Source organism: Nematolebias whitei, chromosome 1, assembly GCF_014905685.2.
Source record: "Nematolebias whitei isolate Nwh7 chromosome 1, NemWhi1, whole genome shotgun sequence".
In the NCBI taxonomy this organism is placed as follows: Eukaryota; Metazoa; Chordata; class Actinopteri; order Cyprinodontiformes; family Rivulidae; genus Nematolebias; species Nematolebias whitei.
The window spans coordinates 35,878,993-35,905,190 of NC_056498.1; the positions used below are offsets into that span (position 1 = coordinate 35,878,993).

At 38.3% G+C, this 26,198-nt stretch overlaps 1 protein-coding gene across 5 annotated transcripts in view; it reads right to left on the minus strand.

The window, feature by feature from the left end:
- mark2b (MAP/microtubule affinity-regulating kinase 2b) overlaps positions 1–23,378 on the minus strand; it is a 50,242-nt gene extending 26,864 nt beyond the window's left edge. For 3 of the 5 annotated variants that reach the window (XM_037676694.1, XM_037676671.1, XM_037676687.1), the window contains exons 1-13: positions 23,216–23,378; positions 17,991–18,044; positions 14,608–14,656; positions 14,355–14,420; positions 13,963–14,033; positions 12,474–12,530; positions 6,654–6,890; positions 4,567–4,686; positions 3,375–3,477; positions 3,147–3,259; positions 1,742–1,816; positions 1,391–1,448; positions 1,060–1,211 (exon numbers count right to left, since the gene is read on the minus strand). In XM_037676694.1, coding sequence (XP_037532622.1) covers positions 1,060–1,211; positions 1,391–1,448; positions 1,742–1,816; positions 3,147–3,259; positions 3,375–3,477; positions 4,567–4,686; positions 6,654–6,890; positions 12,474–12,530; positions 13,963–14,033; positions 14,355–14,420; positions 14,608–14,656; positions 17,991–18,044; positions 23,216–23,356 — 1,296 coding nt within the window. In that variant the 5' untranslated portion in view covers positions 23,357–23,378. The remainder of the gene's footprint in view (positions 1–1,059; positions 1,212–1,390; positions 1,449–1,741; positions 1,817–3,146; positions 3,260–3,374; positions 3,478–4,566; positions 4,687–6,653; positions 6,891–12,473; positions 12,531–13,962; positions 14,034–14,354; positions 14,421–14,607; positions 14,657–17,990; positions 18,045–23,215) is intronic. The other 2 variants (XM_037676679.1, XM_037676663.1) reach the window with 1 other exon arrangement.
- Between the last annotated feature and the right edge of the window lie 2,820 nt (positions 23,379–26,198).

A 26,198-nucleotide genomic window follows, 5' to 3' on the forward strand; every position in this document is an offset into this window, starting at 1 on the left:
ATGCACACATTTAGCTACTTTTAGCTAATCTTTTGCTTTGGCTAGAGTTTTTGCTACTCATAGTTTTTAGATACTGTTTTACTACTATAAATATTTTGGCTAGTTTTTAGTTCCCATTCTGCTGTTTTTAGCTCCTATTTAGCTACTTTAAGCACACATTGCTACTTTTAGCTAGTATTTTGCTGTGTTTTGCTTTGGCTAGAGTTTTTGCTACTCATAGTTTCTAGCTACTGTTTTGCTATGATTAATATTTGGCTAATTTTAGCTCCTACTTTATGCACAAACTTGTAGCTAGTCTTTTGCATTGGCTAGAGGTTTTGCTACTTCTAGTTTCTAGCTACTGTTTTACTACTATTAATATTTTTGGCTAATTTTAGTTCCAATTCTGCTGTTTTTAGCTCCTATTCTGCTACTTTAGGCACACATTTTGCTACTTTTAGCTAGTCTTTTGCTGTTTTGCTTTAGCTAGAGTTATATATCAATTAAAAGTTATCTAGTAGTTTGGATGGTTTTCTGTGAATTATTATTATTATTATTATCATTAGTTGATATTTGTTCAGACTAATTCAGACTTTTCTTCTGGTAGCATGGCTGGGTTTACGAGCAGATCGAAATATTGTTACTGATTGTGCAAATCTAAAGCAGAAGCTGAATAAAATTAACTAGATCTGAAAATGGATTCATAAAATGGTGGCAGCAGCTACGTGTTACAAACTAACCTTCAAACATTTATTAAGTTTAATGTTTAACTAAAATTACCGCTGACCTTTGAAGTGATGGCACATGTCGGGTTATAATCAAGAGAATGACTTTCAAAATAAAAGTCAACCGAGTTTGATTTTATAAAACAACTTGCACAGCTGATTCATAATTGGCTCGTTTTTCTTCATTTTACATTTTCAGCTGAGCTGAATTGAAAGTTTAGCTGAAAAGACGCACTTTTCATAAACAAACCCGACCCACTACATTAACACTACATAACAGAATCTGTTTGTGTAAAATAAAAAAGTGTATTTCAACTGTCAGAACTTATATCATTAAAGGCTGTGTGGGTCTCACAGTGGAAGGCGTGGCGCTCTTCTTGCGGTCAGATGGCACCAGAGGGCTGGCCGGCACCTTGGTGGTAGAGCTGCCTGATGAACTTTTCCTCCCAGAATCCTCCACTCCAGATCGGTTGTCTGACTGACCTCCTCTCTTGGAGTAGGAGGAGCCTAAACTCCCCCAAAACAAACAAAAACAATGTAAATATGTCAGACAGAACACTACTTCAAGGATATGAACTCTGAAGCCACCTCCTTCATCTCTTTCTTTAATTTTACCTTCAATATTTCATCTTAATCCATTTTTTACTCACACACACACACACAAACTACTTTGACATCAATCTCACCTTGCTCAGTGGCTCTGCGGTTCTGAGGCTTCTGGTTGGACGACACGCTGCGCTGTACCTTGACGAGGAAAGAGCCTCAGGTCAGTCAACTGCTCTCAGTATTTATAACAAATAAATGAAATAATAAAACTAATGTTTACAGTCGTTTTATTCATAGAGCTGTTAAATGGGTGACATTGGCACTACTTTAAACGTAATGAAGAAACAAATAGGATAAAACAAGATAACAGTTGATGTGCTCGTCTTTTTCTGAATAAACAGCCAAATGCTTTTCTGCCCCCATCTTTGGATAGGAAATGTCGTCATGTGATAGCAGGAAAAAAGAAAAAAACTTTTGGGGTCTCATTATACCTTGTGAGGCGGGGAAGGGGCATTTATGTTGCTTAAATCACTTCCTGGTCGTGGCTTAAGGCAACCTTCATCCAGCTGATGGAGGGAAAAAAAGCTTTTAATATGTGTTAATGTGAAAACAAGACAAAATGAGGTGTAGATACAAACACAAGAGAATGGGGGAAAAATGATTTATTGCTGTTTCATGTAAAACTAGAGAAAATTAATGTTCTGTGAAAAAGTAGAGTTAATGCTAAGTTATGAATGACTTTGCTGAAGAAGCTAAAAGTGAGCTGAAAGCTAAAATTAGCAAAGCAGATTGCTTACTGAAAAAAGTACCAAACTGCTGACAAAATGTTGCAAACTAAAATCTAAAAAGTAGTAAAACAATTGATAAAAGTAGCAAAATTGTAACAAAACCTAATAGTATCGTGTTGTTTACTAAAACAATACGCAAAATGCTACAGAAAAGCTAAAAGTAACAAAAAAAAAAAATGCTAACTAAAAACTAAATGTAGCAAATTGTTAACTAATAAAAGAAAAACTGATAGTTTAAAGCGGTACAATTCTAGCTAAAAGCAACAAAACGTTAGCTAAAAGTAGCAAATCAGATACAATGTACAAGTAGCAAAAAGCTAGCTAAGCACTAAAAATAAAGCTCGAATGAAAGTAGCAAAAAGCTTGCTAAATTTAGCTAAATGTTCACTTTTAGCACAATTGGCATTAGTGGAAATAACATTAGCCTGAACAGTACTAGAAATAGAAGTACTAGTCTTAGCTTTAGTATAAATAGTATTAAAAGAATTAGCATTTGCAGTATTACTAGCAGGAGCTGAATCAGTTTTAGCGGTAGCAATATTAGCAGAAGTAAGTTGAAGCAGGTGTTTTTCAGAGATAAATAATTTAAAGTTTTCAATGTATTTTATTGAAAATAACGTAAATAAAGAAATATTTTGAGAAGTATAAAGTTTCAAAAACCAGGTGTCACAGCACCGATCGACTGAGCACGCTGAACATTTTGATATACGAGCGCTCTAGATAGCTCAAAGTAAAGCTTTCTTTCAGCTGCTCCTTTCTTCGGGAGTTGCCACAGCTTGCTCGCGTGAAAGAATTGGCAAACCTTTTACGCCAAATGCAACCTGGGCTCGAATCTGTAACCTCAGGCAATGACCACTGAGCTACCGCAGCCATCATAGCAGAAGTAATTCAACGACAAGAACAAAAAAAACACGTGAAAAACAAACAACAAAACGATTGCATGAATTCTGATTTAGCACTCTCACCATTATGCAGCGATGCTGATGGAGTTACTCGTGTTAAAACTTTTATAGAGTATAAAAAACCAGTAGTAAAACAAGCAGGTTTGTCCGTTAGCATTGGTAACAACGCCAGACAGCAAACTGCATGTGTGAGAGGATTTTTATACCTCAGAGTTCCTGTAGTCCAGAAGCAGGTAGGTGGCCATCACTTCATTGTACTTCTGGTTCACCAGCGAGTCCTGAATCTCTTCTTGAGAATATCCCATCCGCAGCATTTTCTCTGCACAAAAACACCAACAAAACAGATTAGCACTACATTCACACTCGTGTCTTTTAGTGATCATTAATGAACGAGAAGTAAAAAAAAAAAAGATTTTAATGTATTTCTGCAGTACCTGTTCTCCTTGGGTCCTTATAATCTGGCTGAGGTTCAATATAGGGTTTGAGTTCGTCCTCCTCGTAGCCCACATTCATCCATCGGTCCCTCATTATCTGCTGCTGGGATCAAACCAAACAATCAGAACGACAGGAGTTCAAGTTTCAAGGTTCTTTATCGTCATTCGCATCACATGTTGTACAAGAGGTGGAACAAAATTGTGTACTCGAGGTTCCATTTACACCCAAAAATATAAAGCATAAGAATAAACAGTATATAAGGACCTAAGATAAGCGCTAAATAACAATAATCTAAAATAATACGGTGTATTAAACAGCAGCCTGAACATGAGTCTGTTGTGAACAGATGGGTATGAACACAGCAGCTTATGGGTAAGAAATCAGCAGCATGGATAACTTCACATATCATCTAATTGTCAAATAAAATACAAGAACATGACTATTTATCCTATTCGTTTACGCCTAGCTAGGGATTTGTTTTGGTGGAGTGTGGTATAAATATCTTTAAAGAACAGATGAGAGTGCAAATATTCAGATATTATGACTTCAGGCTCAAAAGTCCTAACATTTACAAAAGAAGAAGAAATAAAAGAGGACTGAAGAGTCTGTACGCGAGAAATAATAATCTAAAAAAGCTAAATCTGGTCCTCTTTTTTTTTAGATTTTTCTGCCTGGATTATTGAGCATGCATCAGGAGAAATAATAATGATTTAAATAGCTTAAAGCAGCTGTATTGCTTTGGTTTGAGACAACTAAAAATTAAAAAGTTTTTCCAGCACTGCTGTAATATTTAGCGTGACAAAGCAATAAATGACAGTGCACAATAGATCGCTTTAACGCTGCACCCATTGTTTTATTATCTAAACAAAAGATGATCACGTTCCTTTAAGTCTGAGCAAGTTTTGTCTGATAAATGCCAAACTAACGTGTCCTTACTAAACCTTTAAAAAGCCTTTTACACTTCAGCAACAAAGTCACATGTGGCTGGAGAAACAATCCAAGTGCACCAACTTTGTCCCACTTATATGAGAAAACAGATTATTTGTCGAGAAACACGAAACAGTTGCTGAGTGAAGTTAAGTTTAAAGGACTGGAGAGATATTTGATAATAAAAAGGGCATAAAATGGGATTTCCTTGTCCTCCTGTGAGCTGCTGTGTGTTTTAGTGTTTCGTGTTTTGGTGCAGCATACCTCCAGGCTGCCTCTTTTGGAAGGGTTCAGGATCAGGAACTTTTTCAGCAAGTTCTCACAGTCGGTGGACATGTAGAAAGGAATCCTGTATTTACCACGCAGCACACGCTCTCGCAGTTCCTGCAGAGTAAAAATATTGGGAAATCAACAATTAAGGCTTCTTTTCAACAATATAAACCACTCAGTCAAAATGTAAACTGTGGTTACACCCTTAAAATATAGTTTTTAAAAATAGGTGCTCAATTCATTCAATTAAATGTTTGTTTTTGGTTTTTTTTTAAACCACGGCTTTAAAATATTAGTACCAGTTTAAAAAAAGCTCTAGAAAACACACTTCAACCAGTTGTTTTGATTTTGGACTAAACAGATATTCACTTTTCATGTTCATATAAACAAATAAATCTCAGAAAAACGTGTTAAAATTAATGGTTGTTGAGCAGCTTTTTGTTGTTGCATAAAAAATAAAACACGTGTACATTTAATAAATTATGACATTAAAAAAAGGCAACTTTCCTTATCGCCACAATCGGGCTGGTCTAAAACAGTGAATCCGAGATCTTTGTGTTAAATATACATCAAGCAAAGACGCACTGTTATTTTGGAAAATTTCTTATTTAATAAAGAACTGACATGCAGATTCTGATTTCTCTTTAAGAACTATAATTAAATATAACTATTATACTATATACAAACAGGCAGACAAAAATACGTTTCCCACAATTTCTGGCTGAATTTAAACTTTTTACTTTGAGCTTTTAAAAAGATTCTCGCAATAAAAACAACAAAACAGCATCAGGTTACAAAGCTTTGTCTAACACCAGAAATCTACAATATAATTTTTTCCAGGTTATTGGACAGCGGTATTTGTACTAATAGAAAATAAAACCAGACTATAGCTCCTGAACATTGTGAACCAGATGATCAGTTTAAGAGGAAGCAGAAACTAGATAAATAAAAATAAACAGTAGAGGCGAGCAGCTGATATTCCTCTGAAAAAAAAAAAAAAAATCTAGTTGTAGCTTTGAACACGTTATAGAACTCCTCGCTTAATTTTTCAACACCTTTCAAATATTATAATTTGCAAACTTTAAATCTTTGTCATCCTGTAAAAATTTCCATAAAAAAGCACCATTACTGGCTGGCTAAATCCTGCTAGGCTGGGCGATATAGACCATAATTAATATCTCGTTTTTTTGTTGTTGTTGTGATAAATCGCGATATACGATATATATATTGCAATATTTTTTTTTCCATAAAGAAATTAAAATATATTTCTGAGTCTAAGCTTTGTCCCAATTGTCACACAGCCACATTAATTAACAAACAACTTTAACTGTACAAAATAAATGTCTGAATAATAAACTATTTACATAAATTATGTATAAATTAAATAATAATCCTTTTCAGCTGAGCCGTATTCATGATGTTAGTGTGTGTGAAGCAGCACGTGAGGAGATGTTTGTATTCAGTGAGGGAGAAGGGAGGGCCGTGTGTAGTTGGCGCAGATGGAAGAAAAAGAACTACACGGGTTTTCAAGGCTAATAATATTCGATGATTGCGATAGAGCCGTTTTAACCATCGTAAATTGAAAAACTCGCGATACATCGAGTATATTTGATACATCGCCCAGATTTAAATCATGCTAGCTAAAAATGAGGGTGGATAGATTGTCTCTTATTTATGGTGCGTTTGATGACCAGGAGAGATAAAAAAAAAAAAAAAAGTCATCTCATTAAGTGGGATCAGCCGGCCAGTCACCAGTTGAGCTTAAAAATCAGCCGATTCCAGTCACTAGTCGATTTATTGGTGCATCCCTAATAGCAAAACTAAATGTAGATCCATGACAAAACTAAACAAGCCTGGATTGTATTTAAAAGCCCTTCTCACATTACATCAACGTTAATGTCATAATGCACATTAAAATGAGTCAGCACTTCCAAAACGAGTCATAAGTTTAGTTTTTAATTTCAGTCGGCCAAAAGGAACAGAAAGTAGCATGATGAAAACTACAACCGCCCACAGAACGCAGACAACAGATTATGTAACGCACAAGAACAGACACAAAAACAAACACTCCTCTTCCCAACCTTGAGGTTCTGTCCATCAAACGGCAGCGAGCCGCTGACCAGCGTGTAGAGGATCACCCCCAGGCTCCAGACGTCCACTTCGGGTCCGTCGTACTTCTTGCCCTGAAAAAGCTCAGGGGCCGCGTAGGGCGGGGAGCCGCAGAAAGTGTCCAGCTTGTTCCCCAGAGTAAACTCGTTACTGAAGCCAAAATCAGCTATCTTGATGTTCATGTCTGCGTCTAGCAGCAGGTTTTCAGCCTGTCGTGAAACAGAGGAAGTAATCAGAAAGTTTGAGTTAAAGGCGCTCAATGCAAATTGTGAAATCAAAACATACACAGGATTACCCTGAAGTACATCAAATAGTGACGTTTGGAAGCATTTACTCCAGTAACTGTCCAGATGTTTTGATAAGTGATTCTGAAACGTGGGTACGCACTCGATGCAAACAAAGAACTCAGCTGAATCCGTAGAAAACAAAGTAAAAGAGAGCCGAGAATACATTTAGGTGGAAATACAGAAGTGAACCTGCTGCTAAACGTGAGCTAAAAAAAGAAAGGATGAGTAAGAAAACTGTCAAGATGGAGATCTAGCAGGACGGTGGAGCGCCGTAAGGACAGCTCGGCTTTCAAACGTGTGGTTTTTGGGAAACTTCTGCCAGAATGGCAAGTCTTTTCAGCTTAAGTAGCTTTTCCACCGTTTTTTAGTCACTTTCGCCATTTTTGCAGATAAACAAGCGCAGAAGGTAGTTGGCAGCCATTCAGAAATTTCAGTTGCAAGTTTATAATTTTAGGACACATCAATGATCAATATGAGGAAAAAATGTGCAGATTTAGTTTCTTACTCGTTTTATTTTTTTAGACCAGTCTTCATGACATTGAAAAATGACTACCTTTAAAATGAACAAACTAATCTGGGAGATGTAGGAACAAAAGAAAATCACCTAGCTCGCCTTACTCGTCATTTGGGCGGTTCAACTTCACTTCAAACTCAGATCCTCTACCAGAGGCCTGGGGGTCTGTTCATTATCTCAGCTGTTCCTAGGACTGAACTCTTCTAGACAGAGATCTCTGAGGTAGTTCCTGGGATCTGTTGGAGCCACTCTTCCTGTTTGGGAGTCACAGCTCCAAGTGCTCCAATGACTCTCGGGGACTGTCAGGATGTGCAGCAAAACTGTTGGCATAGATCTACAGAACCTCACTGACCTACACAAGGTGAGGTCAGTGGACAAGGCCAGGCTGATTCTGGCAGATCCTGACCACCCGCTCCATGGTGAGTTCAGGTTGCTTCCATCTGGACGCAGGCATCTGCTACACAGATGTAGGACCAACAGACTGAAAAACTCATTCATCCCTGTAGCGATCAGGCTTCTCAACAAACAACGATTTCATGTATTATTTTAATGTCTCAATGTCTTGTGTCTATGGATGTTTTGTGTGCCTACTGACTGTGAAACAAATTGCCCCTTGGGAATAATAAAGATTATTGAACTTGACCACTGAGACTAATGATGCTTTGACTTTCCACTACTTCTGTATTTCCTCTTTCAGCCTTTTGTAATACCAGAAAGAAACAGCGCAAGAAGCCTGAGAAATACCACCACATGGGATTGCTACATCTATCACTACTGCCTTCTTCTCATGCTCGTCAACCAGCACAATGTCTGGTTGGTTAGCCGTCACCTGTTTGGATCTGGAAGTCCCACAGCATCTTAGCCCTTTGATTCTCCACCACATTTGGTGGAGTGTCCCACGTTGACTGTGGGACCTCCAGTCCATATTCAGCACAGATGCTCCTGTATATTATTCTCGCCACTTGGTTATGGTGTTCCATGTATGCTTTGCCTGCCTGGATCTTACATCCTGCTATTATGAGTTGGACTGTCTCAGGCAGGGCTTACCAGTAATTTGAGCTGGACCCTGAAGGAACAGGATCCAGGAACTCTCTTATTTTGACAGGGTGCATTCCGGTAACTCTCAGACTTACTAAAAATAAAGTTATGAACAAATATGACTGCCTTGAATGAATAAAACGTATTAGATATGTAAACTGAAAATGAATACATAAACACTAATTTTAAACACAACTGCCATTTACGACTTCTTACTATCACATACGAGCTGCCCCTTCAATTACAATAAGCATTTCCGCCTCTACCCTTAAAAAATTTCCACTCCTATAAGAGTGGTGGGTGTGAGCGTCGACCGAGTTAACCAGGCAGTCGTACACGGACAGGAGCCCACATGCAGCTGCCATGAAAAGACGAAGGCGGCGCCTGGAGGTTTCACATGTGGAGTCGAACAGTGAATTCAGCGAAGAGTCGGGCTCGGAACCGTCAAGTAAGGGCGAGTGGAGTAAGATGCTTGACAGAAGCAGAGTGTTTACAAATGTAGGTAAACGCAGATGTTTAACAACCCATTAAAATACAGAAAAATGCAGGAAATCACATCTACTTTATTCAAAATTTTCTGGGGAGGACCCCAGACACCCCCCTGCTATTTGCGTTCCAGCGTTGATTCATATTATACAGTATATATAGTAGTACTGCTACGAGTACTCAAAATCAGCCGATTTACGAGCTAAACCGTAAGATGGAAGTGATTTGCGAGAATCACAGGCCACCTGCGGCTTCTAGGACTCGCCAGCATGTTGGCGTCGACCTTGAACAAGGCTCATAGCACGCATCAGTGGAATGCCCATAAATCTGGTCATTTTGGATCTTGAAAGTTCCAGCAGGACTCAAAGCTGACAAGAAAAAAAAAACAAAAAAACAGTCTGCCTGAAGAAAATCAACAATTGTGGCTTATCTGAATCCGACTCCCCCGTTTGGCCTCGGATGCGGGCCGACTATCAAATTTCTCCTGGGACATGGGTAAACTAAGGAAAATCTTTGTCTATTACAACCCCCCGCAAACTTCTGTGCAGGCTGACCAACATCTTTTCAGGACCATGGCCTATCTGAAAGTGCTCATGGACCAATCTCAACATCATGACGTCAAATGTATATGTAATGTGTTTATAAATGTGCTTGCTGGTAGATTTTTGATGTCTTAAATAGTGTCCCGAAAGGGCAAGATGTGAAGAGATCTTTTTTGTAATACCACTATCCACCCTCATGGCTTTTTCCTCTTTTCTATCAAAGTATTCTGATAAAGAATAATGGGCCGCGCTATGCTAGCAGCTGCAACGTGCACTCCGCCCATCTTTCGGACGACTGTACAAACATAATCTCACCGTATCCCGGTACAATGATAATAAAGCTTATGCTGATTCTGATACAGGACACTGCTTTGTCCAAAACGGTTCATCTTTACGTGTATGAACCCATATAAAAGATCGTATCAACAAAGTTTAAATCTACGTTGAGAAACGGTAACATATTCAGTGAGTTGCTAGAGTTTGAAATATAAAAGTACTCCAGTTAGTTAAAGACTGTTGCCCGACGCTCTTTAGGGAAAAAACAACAACCTGTTGGACGTAAAGAGCTCTTTCAGAGTAATGGCGTGGGGCTGGCAGGCAGCACACAATGGGCAAGGCGAGCTGCCGAGGCTTGTACTTTTGTGTGCGATTGTGCGTGTTTCTTTAAGCATAAAGTGAGCCACCAAGTGGGGAGGCTGGGGTTGCCTAGCAACACGAGCGCTCTCCTTTCAACTTGCTCTGAAAACTCTGCAGCTTCTGCGAGTTTCTGGGTGAATGAGCACATTAAACACAAAACGGACATCTAACTCTAACCCCTGAGCTGACGCGAACACATGAACAAATGAATGTTTCATCCAGAATCTTTTTATTGACAATTTTTTAAAAGAGTTTGATGGTGCATTTTAGAGCTGATGTGGTGCTACAACCTGAAGGTTTTTAATAAATAATCATTTCACCCCCACCCGCCCCACACACTTTAATAAAGTCAGCACAGATTATTCTCAACCCTAAATCCATGCTGATTAAAACTTACTCCTGCTGAATAGGATCAACCAGGGTCACACATTTCATACTTTGAGACTCAATTGTTCAGAGTTTGAGTCTTTTTTTTTTATATCAAAACATCCATAAATGTTCTTTAATGTTTCAAGTTTGTACTTTAGTGCAGTTTTTTAAAATGTGTATGCTTTTGTAAAATATTTGGATGTGTGTTTCAAAAGTTATTTTTTATTACGGATACAAGCCATCTTGTAAGGATAAACAACTACCTACTAAAGATAGGGGAGTATGTTTTCCTTAAACACACAAAAGAACATGAGCTCTTTTTGACCTAGACAAAACATTTTTAATCAGAATTTACAAATTCCCATCACCCCAAGTTGAAAAACTGAATAAATTCCTAAATAATAGTCTTCATGCATTGCCATGTGTGCTGGTCAGCTAAATACATATCCAGAGGCATCTTTAGGAAGTTTTCAAAGGGGGGCCAGATGACGATTTTTGGGGTGAAACACCAAAATCAAAAGCTTGATCAGAATTATAATTTTTTTCAACTACAGTACTTGATTTTCTGAGAACTTATACAGACCTGAAAACTACTAAAATGAATTTTGGCATTTTTTTTAAGACTGTTTATGAACTCGGATCAACGCAACTTGCTGGATTTCACATTTGTCCTTTAAATTGGGAACGATTCAATGTGCAGAATTACAATACTGACAAGTATACATCTAGCAGAATTCTAAAAAGGTTGAGTTTGGATTATTGAGGACATCTAGCAGAATTCTAAAAAGGTTGAGTTTGGATTATTGAGGACATCTAGCAGAAACCTTCGATGCCAATGTTGCCTTTTTTTTAATCCCAAACTATTTTTTATTAAAAACGTCACTTATCCACTTGTGTTTTAGTGGGTTCCACTGAGGTGACTGCGACAGTAATCATGATAATGTCTACACGTCTGCCTTCTGGTCCAGTAAGAGGATTTAAAACCCTGAATAATACAATGGACCACAATGACCTGGATCAGAGCAGAAGCTGTGACTGAGCTTTGGAGCAAAATGCTGTGAAATAAAAAGAGAAATAACACAAAGGGCCCTAAAAGAGGAAAATCAGAGAGGAGTTTTTATACAAACGTTCTTGGCTGTGTGTTTTAGTTGAAACTCAAAACACCGTAACGAGCCCATTACCTCACCTCTGTGATTAACCTTTGGGTCGTTTGTTTGTGGGGGCAGCATTTAATCTCAAAATGAAATCATATTAAGATTAATAGGCTGAGATAGAGAGCGGGAGCTTCCTCTCTGACAGAACAGACTGTAATTCCCATAAACATGCATGTTGGGCTGCCTTGCAAGAGTTCAGTGATCTCCGTTAGGGATGCACAATATTATCGGCATGGTATCGGCAGATATAAGCGATAAAGTTAAATATCGGACATTCCATCAAAACTCACGATACTCAGTAAAAGGCTTCTGTTTTTAAGTTCATTTTTTAATTTAAGAAACTATGTGTATCTATTAATGCACCGCTACTTATGTGCTTTTCACCCGTCGCTGGTGAACAGGTTGAGCTTAGAATTGTGAAAATTTACACTGTTCGAGTAAATGTCATGAATAAATTTGACATTAAACGTAATCCACAGAGTGTTGCATCATCCAGCCCCCTTTTTGGCATCTGCATTTAGTAGCAGGCCAAACTGACAAAGACCATGCAGAATAATGTAGTATTTTAACTCCACAGCAGAGAAAGCTTTGTAGTCTCTGTAAGTAGGTCTAGGGGGGAAAATATCGGTATTGGTATCGGCCAAATAAGTTTTAACATATCGGCCAAAAAATCCAATATCATGCATCTCTAATCTCAGTCTGGTGAAATGAAGGTAAATAAATAATAAAATTCAACGACACGTTTGTTTAATGCGTGTGCTCTCACCTTGAGGTCTCTGTGTACTATACATTTCTGATGGCAATACTGCACCGCTGACACAATCTGGAGAGAAAAGACAAGATGATTAGACGGCTCATTAGACAAATAAGCAAAGATGCTTTATTAGGATTTAATTAGGAGACAATTAGGAGAAACAAGCGAGGGCACAAGATCTAAACTGTGCCCCTGCCCGTTTTATATTTTATTGCTCAACCATTAATTACTTAAAAAAGGAGTTTAAGCAAAGTTGTTCTTTAAAATTCTCTTCAGGTTGGTCCTTAATTAACTGCAGTTCAATCTGCATCGAACGTTTCAAGGTTATCAAAGCACCTAGCCAGAATACGAACACATTACACTTTGACGGTCTTTGTTCTGAATCTCGTTGCACTTCACAGATAACCAGTTTACTTCCTAATGTTCATTTTTATTTCAGTTTTCAAAACGAGTGTGTTTTACCGTAGGAGATAAACAATCCAGTAACACATCGTACAATCACATTAGTTGGGTGAATGCTGATGTAGCATTCACAGTTTGGTTTTCCTGTTATTTCTCCCCCTCTTTTTGGGGCATCTGACTACTTCTGTACCCACTGAGCCATTTTTACAAATTTTCATGTTTAGCATGTTGCGCGCCACGACTTTTAAATCTTGCAACTTTTAAAATTTTACCAATACTGTTACTGCTAATACTAATGTTACCAATGCTAATCCTCTTAAAGCTAATTCTACTACTGAATTCCACTTTAGCGTTTAGCTAGCCTGTTAGCTAATTTACTTTCTAGCTAGCTCTTTGCTGCTTTTAACTTGCATCGAGCTCATTGCTGCTTTACGCAACATTTGACTACTTTTAGCTTCTTATTTAGCATTTTGTTTGGTTTATCTAGACGTGGACTATTCAAATGGTGGTCCGGGGGCCAAATCAGGCCCACCAATGGGTTCATTTAAAATAAAACAAGATTTTAAAATGTCAAACAAGCTTAATTAATGACAATAACTGCTGGATTTCCAGCCCCTGAGCTGTTGGCTTTTAGTAACTGTGGCCCTCTGAGCAATTTAGTTGTTTTTCCACTACATTGAGTTTTATTGTTGGTATTTTGCTATATATTTTGTTAGTATTAGCCAACATACTTTTAGCTAAGTAGTGTTTTACTACTTTGACAGCATTTTGACACTTTTATTATATGAATTATTAGTGTTTGAATGTGATCGGTTGTTTTTTGATTATTAAATTTTGTAAATGGGAACTGGTTCTCAAACATTTCACCCGGTAAAATAAAGATAAAATAAAATAAATAATTTGTTAAAGTTGACAAACTGCACAAACCCATTAAAATCTGTTAGTATTTATTTCCTTATAAGGCTACGAGTTCACATGGGGAAAATAGTTCGATTGCACTGTTTTGTAATTTGCGCTATAATCAAGAATCAACAGTAAAACTGTGAGATGATATTTTTAACATACTGCCCTCCCCTAAAGGACTTTTCCTCGTACACACCTGTCTGAATTTGGCACGTGCTTCTTTTTCCTTCATCCTGCCATGGGCCACCAAGTAATCAAACACTTCTCCTGAAATAAAAGAAAAGAAGAAAAAACAAGATTTAGTGTTGGAACTTGACGCTCGTTTCCTTCAAACTGGAAAAACACGAGACACCGATGAACCGAGCTCTTTGCTTTAGGGATTCGTAGAAGTGCTGCAAGTCTGAGTTCATATCTTAACATTTTATTTACATAGAATAACATAATAAAACTAATCAACAATAAGTCGTGTTTTTCCTAAAGATTACATTTTAGCCCATACATTATTAGCTTTATGTTAGCCGAGACCTTTAGCTTATTACGTAACACAGCAGCTGTAGGGTCAATGATTTCACAGGAACATGTGCTTACCTCCACTAGCGTACTCCATTACCAGGTACAAAGTCTTCTCTGTCTCTATCACCTCAAAGAGCTTGACTGCAGGCAGAGAGGAAGAAAGAGGAAGAATGGGGGAGGTGGAAAAGGAGTATTTGGATAGAAGTTGAGAGCCATCGGGCAAAAAAAGGAAAAGCAAAAGCAAGAAAATAATGAGCACGTGAACATGTGCCCTTGAAATGTCTAACAGTGATGACACAGTGGACAATCGGGTTTCGTTTGGACTCACCTATGTTGGGATGATTCAACAACTTCATGATTCTCACCTCCCGGAAGAGCTGCGAGAAAATGAGGCAGAAACGTTGCATGAGTATAAAACCAGCAGGCCGCAGACTGACGTGGTGTTTCTTTGTATTCTGTCCTTTTTTCTTTCGGCTGCTCCTTCTTCAGGGGTGGCCACGGCCAACTAACTTGACTTAAAGACTTACCGATTGTTTTTACGCCGGATGCCCTTCCTGATCAACCACAGACCACGAGCTACCACAGCCCTCTGTGTGGAGCAGAGAGTTGCCATGTAGGACACCCGGGGGAGCAGATGGTGGGGGTTAAGAGCCTTGCTCAAGGGCCCAGAGTGGGGCCAAAGAGGGTGGGGGCAGGTGTAGGCGTTTCACCTTTTCCACCCAGATTTTGATGTCAGTCCGGGGAGTTGAACCAGCGACCTTCTGATCACAGGCCCACCTCTGCACCACCACCACTCTCCCATTTCTTTGAATTTCAAATGTTACTGCCTATATGCGACAATTTCACATCATGTTCTTCAGGAGTAACGTTTGTGCTTTTATACTTTTTGAAAACACAATTTTATTAACATGCTGACAACAGTGTGAAGGTTTATAAAATAAGGGTTCCTGTGAACTAATATGAAAAACTGGAACTGGGGTAGTTTTGGCCCCGCTCAGACTAGTTGTAAGCTTCTTGATCCGGAAAGAATAAACTGAATTTATTCAAAGTGGTTCAGAGCCCTAACCCATATACAACAAATACAATAACTAGAGACATTGTACGTCCTGAGAAAATGTGGTGTGAATGCTTATAGCAGAAGAACTTGCAGAAAAACAGCTGAACCTTGCTTAAAAAACATGCTGAAATTTAACTGAAATGGAAGAGCAAGCCTAAATTAGCAGAAGAAAGCAGAAAGAACAAATACGTGTTTAAAAAGGTTTAAATAAGCAGAAATGAGCACAAAAAGGAAATCAGCTACAAAAAAAATGCTGAAATTAGCAACAACAATAAAAAAAAAGACAGCTGGAAAGTAGCTGAAAAGGCAGAAAGAAGCTTAACCTACCAGAAGAACCTACCTACTTTATAAATAAAATTGATTGATTGATTGATTGATTGATTGATTGATTGATTGAGAAGGAAGTGGAAAAACAGCTAAATAGGAGCTGAAATAGCAGAAAAACTGAAACTAGCAGAAAAATGCTGAAAGGATCACACCAAGCTGAAATTGGCAGAAATAAATCAATTCGGCTCAAAGTAGCAGAAATTACCACAAAAACCTTGAATTTATCTGAAAACAGCAGAAATTAGCTAAAAATGTTAAAAGGATAGCTGGAAAAGTAGAAAAAGCTTAAACTAGCAGAAGAAAGCAGAAAGAACATGTTTGCTGAAAGAACTAGAAATGAAAAAAAGTGGAAATTATCTGAAAAAGCTGAAATGACCAAAAACCAGCTAAAAAGTAGCTAAAAAAGCTTAAATTACCAGAAGGAAATGGAGAGAGCACATTTTTGCTGAACTAGGCTGAAATAGGTGGAAAGGAATGCAAAAAAATTGGAATTAGCTAACAAAAAAAGAGCTAAAAATAGCATGAACAGCTAAATAGTAGCTGAAATGGCAGAAAACGCTAAAACTTGCAGAAATAAACTGAAATAAGCGCAACAAACAAGCTGAAATTATCAGAAAGAAGTTAGAAGCACAAAATGTAGTTAGCAGAAAGATCCTGAAAGGAGCACAAAACAGCTGAAAGTAGCTGAAAAACGTTTAAATTTGCACAAAGAAGCTGAAAGAAGCTGAGCTGGAACCAAATGTGAAAGGAGCATTAAAGGTTGTAAACAGATGTAAAGATTTGAAGGATGGAAAATGAGCTAAATTCATTTTCTATGAGAAAAAAAATGGCAGAAAAGACTAAATATTTCAAAAAGCTAAAGCTGCACCAATATCAAAAGTCATAGCAGGATTGCCTTGAAAGAGCCGAACGTTTTGATGTACATTTGTTGAAATAGCACAAAACCTGCAGGATGTGAATCACACCGAAACACACCTGGAAGAAAAATGGATCACAATAGAGTGAATGCTTCATAAACATTCACTCTGTGATTATTTAGAACACATGAACTGATTTTTTATTTATTTTTTTTTACCTGAACTGATCGTTTTCAGTTCCTCTTCTTCCTCACGACTGAACTGGTGAGACCAAATCTCTTCATCATGATTATCATCATCATCTAGCTAAAGGCTTGAAGGTCCACTGAGGGTTCCAAAACTTTTGCATTTGATAGAGATCGGGTCTTCCATTCTTTTGAGAACATTACGTGCCGCAGTAGAGTTCTACCGCATGTCTTTCTTCAAGCCATGAAAGAGTTTCTACTTTTAGGATAAAACTCATTCTCGTTCTCTTAACTAACTTGTTTTTACTCACAAAATCATCAGTTTTGAGCCCTATACATAATAAATCACGTCAAACTTATGAAATAACATTAAAATCAAGCTGCAATATATGTTAAGTTGGTTTAATAAAACGAAAATATTCGAAGAAAGTAAATACTTCAAGTTTTTACCTCATTGTTAAGAAATGTGTATGGATTAAAAGAAAACAGGAAACGGAATCTGTTGTAGCCAAAATGTTGAGTTGTTCAGGATTTGTTATAAACGCTTTGGATACAACAATTTTCAGTCTGGTCAACTGGACATTTTCTTTTTTTTTTTTTTTTTGTGCTGAAACGTTTCACCTTCCATCCAGAAGGCTTCATCAGTCAAGGAAACACACAACACAAAACTGATTCTTCCCCCAAACAGCTTACTCCAAAGTGGAACAAACCAGTTTTGTTGGTGCTAAGATGGTGAAGCGTTTCAGCACAAAAAAAAAAAGAAAATTTCCAGATGACCTGACTGAAAATTGTTGGATTGTATACCTGGATTACTGAGCACAGACGCTTTGGATAGTTTTGAAAGTTAAAACTGTGACTTTAACGTTGATTTTCAGATGAGCATGTTTATATATATTTTAAGGACATGCGACTATAAATTAAATTACTTCTGCTCTTTCGGTGTCGTCTTTGCATTTTGCCACACGAGTCTGGATTTAGATGCGAGTGCTCCGACTAGATGAGTGTCTTGTATGTGCTTTCAGTGTGCGCGTACACATGGTTGGGCCGTGTGCGTGTAAGTGGACAGACCCCACCCTGCCACGATCAAAGTCAGTAATTGCAGCTTGTTTCCTGTAATTAAAACTCTCTCTGAAAACCGGACCACTTCAGACGGATACAGAGGCGCAGGGAGAAGGGAGAACGTGTGGGGCGGGAAAAACGACTTCGAAGAAAAGGGATGGGAAGGAGTGAGATTTTACATTTGTGCCCGTTTGTGTGAGGAAGAGATCGAGTTAAAGAAACCCACCTTTTGCAAACTGGAAGAGTTGAGCTGAGTCTTATCTATGATCTTGACAGCCACCTGGAAGCAAAACAGAAATTGATTATTACTAGGGATGCATGGATCCACTTTTTTCACTTCAGATACCGATAAGACTCGGGGAAACCCAGTGCTGAATTAACTTAAGAGCGTCTCCACCGATACCCGATAAAGAATTTTCGATATCAGTGCGATACCGGTGTTAATATCGGCTCGGTGCATCTCTAATTTATTACAGAATCTTATGTTGCTTACGAAAAGCCAATGATACGAGCAGACCCCCAGTGTTATCTCAGCTGCTACCACAACCAAACTGAAGCAAAACATCTACCATTGACTGACTTAGAACGGTTTAATGTTTATTAAGGTGAGCTGGCAGTGACGAGGTGTCTCTAATCAGGTTGGCTCCAAAGGTAAATCTGTGGTAGAGATACATCCAATGAGTGTTTCCTGAAAGAGTCAGCAGAATCTGTTCCAACAGTTGATGAGATATTTTGCTAACGTATACAGCTGACTCAAAAAGCCAATAATTAAAAGTAGTCAATGACAAATATGAAAAAAAAAAAAAATCTGTTTAAGTTCAGGATCAGTCTGAACAGGTATCACACCAAATTGTAGGTCTACATTTGTATCGTTGACTGACTTGTAGTCATTTTTGTGTTTTTAAGGTTGGATAGTTGTGGCAGACATCTTGATTAGGGTCGAGTCTAAATGCTAATCAACTGTAGATGTGCATTAAATTATTACTAAACGAGAGGTCCATGAAAAAAGTTCAAAATCTTACGTCTAACCTACAAATCCCTCAACAGCCTAGCTCTTACATTACAGATCTTATTGTTCCATATTTTCCTAACAGAGCACTTCGCTCTCAGACTGCAGGCTTACTTGGGGTTCCTAGAGTTTCCAAAAACAGAATGGGAGGAAGATCTTTCAGTTGTCAGGCTCCTCTCTTGTGGAACCAACTTCCAGTTTCTGTCCGTGAGGCTGACACATTGTCCAGTTTTAAGACTTTCCTTTTTGATAAATCCTATAGTTAGGGTCGGCTTAATGCTGCTATAGGCTTAAGACTACTGGAGGACAAATTGACCTAATTTCCTTAAATGAATTGTTAAAATTGAATAGTTTTCATTTGACACTATTTCTATCTTAACGTGATTCTTGACCTGCCATTGTGTATCCGTTCCTTCCAAACCCAGCTGGTTGAAGCAGATGGACGCTTGTCCTGAGCCTGGTTCTGCTAAAGGTTTCTTCCTCATGAGGGAGTTTTTCCTTTCCACTGTCGCCTTCGTGCTCGCTCAAGATGAGAGTTCTGCGATGGAGTTAAATTCAAAGCGGCCTGCTCCTCAGATAAATAATGCTAAATTATTATTTTTTATATATGAATGTTTCTGTTCAGTGTCCTGAGACGGCTTCTGTTGTGATTTGGTGTGATATAAATAAACTGAATTGAGAGCTTCATAAAACATCATCCAGTGGGTCAAGAGATATTGTGGTAACAGACAAAGAAACAAACGCGCACATCAGACAGGAAGAAAAATATTATCATCTTTCCTTATTTTTCGGACGTGGGCGGCAATAAAGGAAACATAACAAAAGAAGACAATGACATAAAGGCAGGGAAACAAATAGCTCTTTACAGAACAGAGATCTGCTTTATTTGGATTTTTTTTGTCGTCTGCTAACTTCTTCCTTTCACTGCTCTTTCTGGTTGTGCCTGTCTGACTCTCCCTTGTTTTTCTTTGCGTGAGCAGCGAGTCACGTGGAGTGTTATCAGGGTGTCAGGCACAGGGCTGTCACGTATCAGAGCACGCCCACTGTGCTCTTCTCCTCGCATAATAAAAGCTACTCGACTGGGAGGCAGGCAGAACGAGGCCTGAGCTCAACGAAGACACGGCTCCTCCATGAAACTGACAGATCGCAGAGTTACAGTACACAGGAAACATTTAAGCTTTTTTTTTTTTTTCAGGCTGGCAGTGCTGATCTAATCTCCTGCAGTAGCTGTAGAATAAAGCTGTGCAAGCCTTAGATCAGATCCGGAGCCTTTCTGTAGCCGTAGCTACCGGGAAACCAGATCATCATTTAGAAATCAGTCAAACAACAAGCATGATTATCTAAATCTTGACAAATAACACACATCTAAGCCTTTTTTTTTTTAATTAACTCTAAAAAGGCTTGGCTGATCTATTTCTCATGTCTCATCAATTTAGTTTGGTGCCATTTATACTACTGGTGAGTATAACTGGACAATTTTTAGCTTGATGCGTCAAATCGACATTAAATTTATTTTTTTTGCAGGTCAGTGAATGCACCATAGACGAGCAACATTCAGTAGTTTGTAAAAAAACGACTGCCAGGAGGCTAATCTGTGCTAGCCTAGCATGTCTTTGATGTTGGAAGATTTTAACATGACTTAAAGTAAAATTAGTAAAATCTGTAGAATGTTTAAAAAGTACAAGTAGAAGAAGAGGCTACACAATGAAAACTGGATTTTATTTTAAGGAGTTGAATTTTCTGCTCATTTTAAAGCCCAGAAATGTGTTTTCCCTTTAGCTGCCATTTAAACTGACATATTCTTAAATATTAAGAGTAATTTTAGGATTTGAGATAAACATAAAAATAGGGATGGTGAATTTAATTTTAGGTTGGGTTTTATTATTATTATTATTTAGCATATGTATTAGTTTATATCTTAGATCCTTATTTATGGTTTCTTTTGACACTTTATATTTTTGCTATCGTTGGATGTAACCCTGTGAACACAATTTCGTTCCACCTCATGTACCACATGCGATGTGAATGCCAATAAAGAACCTTGAATCTCATCTGTACGAATATTCTCTGTGCAATAATTTGGGGGATTAGATTTCTGGAGAGGAAAGACAAATTGATAATCTGGTTCTGCTTTGAAGAAAAAAAAAAAAGAATGGTATTTAAGTGTAAACATTTTATTAGTAGATTAGATTTTCAATTCAACCAGTAATTTTTAGTGCATGTTGTTAATTATAGTTCTTTGAGAAGAATCCAAGTTGTATAAAATGTTCAGCAGGTCAGAGGACTACAAAATTGGAACCGGCCTAGGGAACTGCAATCGGTCCGTCTATAGAGTTAACTGCAACTTTCTAAAACCTTGTTTGATAAAAGTCTTCTAAAATATAATCTACACAGCAGTGTTCACAAGAACATTCTTCAGTCATATGGAAATAATAAAAAAACGTTTTACAGTAACCGCGAACCTGAACGTGCATGGTAAACAAAATATACATTTAAACTTCAGCGATCTGAAGGCGTTTGCTGTCGTAAATAATCTCACTGCCTGCTAAAGTCAACTAATTCAATCCAATTCAGTTTATTTATAAAGCACCAAGTTACAAGAGGAGTCGTCTCAGGGCACTGAACAGAAACATTCACGTATAAAAATAATAATTTAACATTATTTATCTGAGGAGCAGCTTTGAGTTTAACTCCATCGCAGAACTCTCATCTTGAGCGAGCACGAAGGCGACAGTGGGAAGGAAAAACTCCCACATGAGGAAAAGACCTTTAGCAGAACCAGACCCATCTGCTTCGACCAGCTCGGTTTGAGAGGAACAGGAAGGAGGAACAGATACACAATGGCAGGTCAAGAATCACGTGTTAAGATAGAAATAGTATCAAATAAAAACTATTATTTTAACAATTAATTTAAGGAAATGAGGTCAATTTGTCCTCAGCAGTCTAAGCCTATAGCAGCATAACAAACCAATCCTAACTACAGGATTTACCAGTAAGGAAAGCCTTAAGCCCAGTCTTAAAACTGGACAATGTGTCAGCCTCACGGACAGAAACTGGAAGTTGGTTCCACAAGAGAGGAGCCTGATAACTGGAAGATCTTCCTCCCATTCTGCTTGTGGAAACTCTAGGAACCACAAGTAAACCTGCAGTCTGGGGGTGAAGTGCTCTGTTAGAAAAATATGGAACAATAAGATCTGTAATACAAGATGGAGCTAGGTTGTTGAGGTCTTTGTAGGTTAGAAGTACGATTTTGAATTCTATTCTGGATTCGACAGAGAGCCAATGGAGAGAAGCTAAAACTGGAGAGATATGATCTCTCCTACTAACTCCGGTTAAGACTCTAGCAGCAGCATTTTGGATCAACTGAAGACGTTTTAAATAAGTTTTTGGACACCCAGATAACAAACCATTGCAATAGTCCAGTTTAGACGTGACAAATGCATGAACCAGTTTTTCTGCATCATTTTTAGATGAGATGTTTCTAATTTTAGTGATATTACGCAGGTGGAAGAAGGTGGTTCTAGTAAAGTTTTTAATGTGGGGGATAAAAGACATGTCCTGATCAAAAATAACACCAAGATTTTTAACATTAGAGCTGGAGGCCAGATTAATGCCATCCAAGGAGGGCGAAAGACTGAAAAATGAATTTCTAAAATGCTCAGGTCCAAAAACCAAAACCTCAGTCTTGTCTGAGTTTAAAAGCAGAAAATGAAGGGTCATCCATGTTTTTATGTCTTTAAGACATGCTTGTAATCCAAGTAGCTGATTGGATTCATTGGGTTTCATGGACAAATACAAATGTGTATCATCAGCATAACAATGAAAATCGACCCCATGCTGTTTAATAACATTACCTAATGGAAGCATATACAAGTTTGATGTTCAACCTTTCTGACTATAAAGTTCTCACAACATTCTGAAAATTATTAATTTAGCAGCAAAAATTACTTCAAGCTCCAAGTAAACTACAAAAACAGCCAAATACTGGTTCTGGTTCAGACAACACAGCAGAACCACAATTTGGTAAAGCCATTCATCAGCTAAATGTCATCACAGAGTAAATGTAGATTCATGTAGATTCTAAATGTGCCAAGAAGCAGAAAGTCCTGGTATTACGTTAGGACTGACTGTTTGACTGGCGTCTTCCAACCGCAGGTCACGTGGTGTACCGTTACGTTGGACTGGATGGTACGTGATGTGACAGGAAAACCAAAAAACATCAGCACCAAACACAAAACCTGTAGAAAAACTTTGGTTTGTTAAAATATTTGTATTGTCTGGAGGTTTTAATCTAATTAATACAAAAAACTGTTGGTTAGCACACACGTAGGATTACTTGCTCCAGACTGCTGCTTAAGGGGCAAAAAATGAAACCCTACAAATCCTTAAACAAGTTCAAGAGAAAACCTCAAATCTGATTAACGTTTTCAGCGCATGCCCACCTCTTTTCCAGTTAGGACGTGTCGTGCCAGCTTGACCTTGGCAAAGTTGCCTTTGCCGATGGTTTTCAGTAACCGGTAGTTACCGATGTGCGGCTGGTCATCTGATGTGGTCGTGGACCCGGAGTTTGGACATCGTGACATGTTGTAGCGACCGGATGACTTCTGTTCCTGCAGAAACAGACAAATATGTAAGCGTAAGGTAGGGTGACGAGTCGTAGAGATAAGATGACCTGAGGACGGGCAAAGTTAGGCACAAACATTTTGATAAAATAAGAATTAGAAGATGCTTTTGTCCTAAAATGACACAACCTTCTTTGTCCCCTCAGATGACGTTCATTGTAGACAGACTGAAAAAGCAACAGATCTGAATTCTGGAAACAAATGTTTGATTTGTGACAAATGGGATGTATCGCCCAAGTTTGGCTTCCAACTTTTCTGCCTGATAAAAATGCAAAAATGATTGACCCATGTCACGTTGATAAGCCGTCCACAAACGGCTGAACGGACCTCCAAAATAAAAGAGGTTTCGGACTTGCTCATTTCAATGATATAGCTAAATGTATTCAATTGAAAGTAAGCGACCAGGAATAAATTAACAAAGAACGAGAAAGTTCCTGGAGAAAGTTAGACGGGGACTGCCACGTGCTGGCGATTTTAGAGTTCTGTCAGACGTTTTGAATTAGAAAAATGGCATATTTGTTTGCAAATTATGTCACTATGGAAACGCCAACAAAAGTCACACCACGGCACTGAGCCGGTCATTTTGATATAACATTTGTGGGGGTACACGTTGCGGCCACATTAAAGTTGACAGAAGAGTAAGATATAAAGTTAAGAAACCCTTGGCAGGTGGATAATAATAAGTGGCGGCCATTCAAGGCAGTACCCAATAATCCAGTTAAATATATAAACATAAGCAAATGAATCTACAGAGACAAAAACAATATTAAACGATCAAACTGGTGAAATACTTCAGTGAAACGCTCCGTTAAAACTACTGTACTGAAAAACAGTGAGGTTGTTTTCAGTTGTTTCATTTTGAGCCAGATTGAAGAAGAGTCTGGTTTGTCACGTTACATCCATTAGTTAAGGTGGAACAGTGGTTGGAGCGGTCGCCTCTAAGCAAGAAGGTCACAGGATCGCCTCCCGGCGATGTTGTCCCTATGTGTGGGTGGTAATGCGAGTGGTTGGTTGTCTCGATTGTCTCCATGTGTCCCGTGATGGACTTACGAGCTGTCCAGGATGTCCCCGCCTCTCGCACAGTGACTGCAGGAGATGGACACCAGCTCCCAGAAAGGAGAAGCAGATGTATGGATGATGTTTTGTAGTTAGGCCCACGCTGCAAAGAACTCAAACTTTTATAAAAGCCTGAGGTGATGAAACTGTACTAATGGCGCAGTTTCTCACGAGTCAATTTTCTACTGTCTTGGAATCGAGTTCACTTTTTTCCCTGTGCTTGATCTAAAAAAGCCATTGTGACGGACTACAACAGTTAAATGTATTAATGTCAGAAGATTGAAAATTAGAAAAACATGTTTTTGTTGCATGTTTGGGATTTTTATTTTTTTTTATCAAAATGAACCAATTCAATGAACATCCTCCACGGGTGGTGATTCCATAATTTTTCAGAGGAGCTATAATTGCACATGTGCTGAAAACAAAACAGTTTCTTAGGATACTGTTGTCAGGCAGTCTTGAGTAATCCAAACCTGTTTTCCCATTAAAATAATAAAAACGCATAACTACTACTTCTCACGAACACAGTGGCGTTTACTTTGCAAAACTGCTGCAGGACAGCTGTGTGTTTTTTCTTTTTTAACACCATTCATCTATTTGTTGCTGCAGACAGTTATTGCTGTACAATTTAAAAATATATATTTTGTTTACACTTTTAAAAGCAGAGAAATGTTTAGTCTGTGGTAGACTGGATTTGAAAATGGAAAGCAGAAAGCTGTCAGGTTGTAACTATGTCCAACAAAGCAATCATAAGAACAGGAAACTATTTTTTAGGGTTAACCATCATGGGAAGAATGGATCAACGGAAGCTTCTGAACAAAACTTTATTAAATATTTGGTAGTTTGAAGAAGAAGGGCAGCATGCCTGAAACATTACTACGTATAATGTTTTGTACGACGTAAAATATTTTCCTCTACGTGCATTTTTGACCACATCTATGCAACTCTTTTGAAATGCAGAAGTTAATTTGAAGGGAGGGGAAAAAAAACAGCAAAGGCAAAATAATAATAATAATAATAATAATAATAATAATTTAATTGTACGATTTTATGAATGAAAACAAATTCTTCTTAAGAACCAGTCGGTCCTTTAAAACCAACTCTCAGAAAAGAAAACACAACCTTGCTGCGCTTGCAAGTTTTGCACGATTGGCTACAGCGATTGTGTTTCAACTCCAGGAAAGGGTCACGGCAATTGTGTGCGTCTATATATGTCAGAGTGTGTGTGTGTGTGTGTGTGTGTGTGTGTATGATCTGAGAGGACAGGTGACAGGGAACCGGGTCAGACGAGAGGACGACTGACACCAGGGTGACGAGACGCAAACACACACACTATGGACCAAACAGCGAATGGTGCACACAAACTAAAACACACAATGTTGTGAACACAAAGGAGCTGACATGCAGGTATTTGTGTGGATACCAACGGTAGTCACTGTCCTTTGCTGTACTGTAAGGACTCAAACAAATACTTTGTTCTCCACCTCAAATGTAAACAAGTCACAAGTGACCAAATTAAAGCTTCACCACTTCCTGTAAATTACCCGCCCTCCATGTTTTTACTCAACCGGTTCCCTCCGTCTCCAAGACTTGGGTCATGGGAACAAGGATCATCATGATTACCCCGGCAGCTTTGAGTGGTTTTTTTTTTCCTTCTCCAGATGGCATGATCTAATGTCTGCATCTCAATCACCCCCCACCAGCTTCCTTACGCTGACACTGCAGGCTTGAATAAAATGTAATGGGC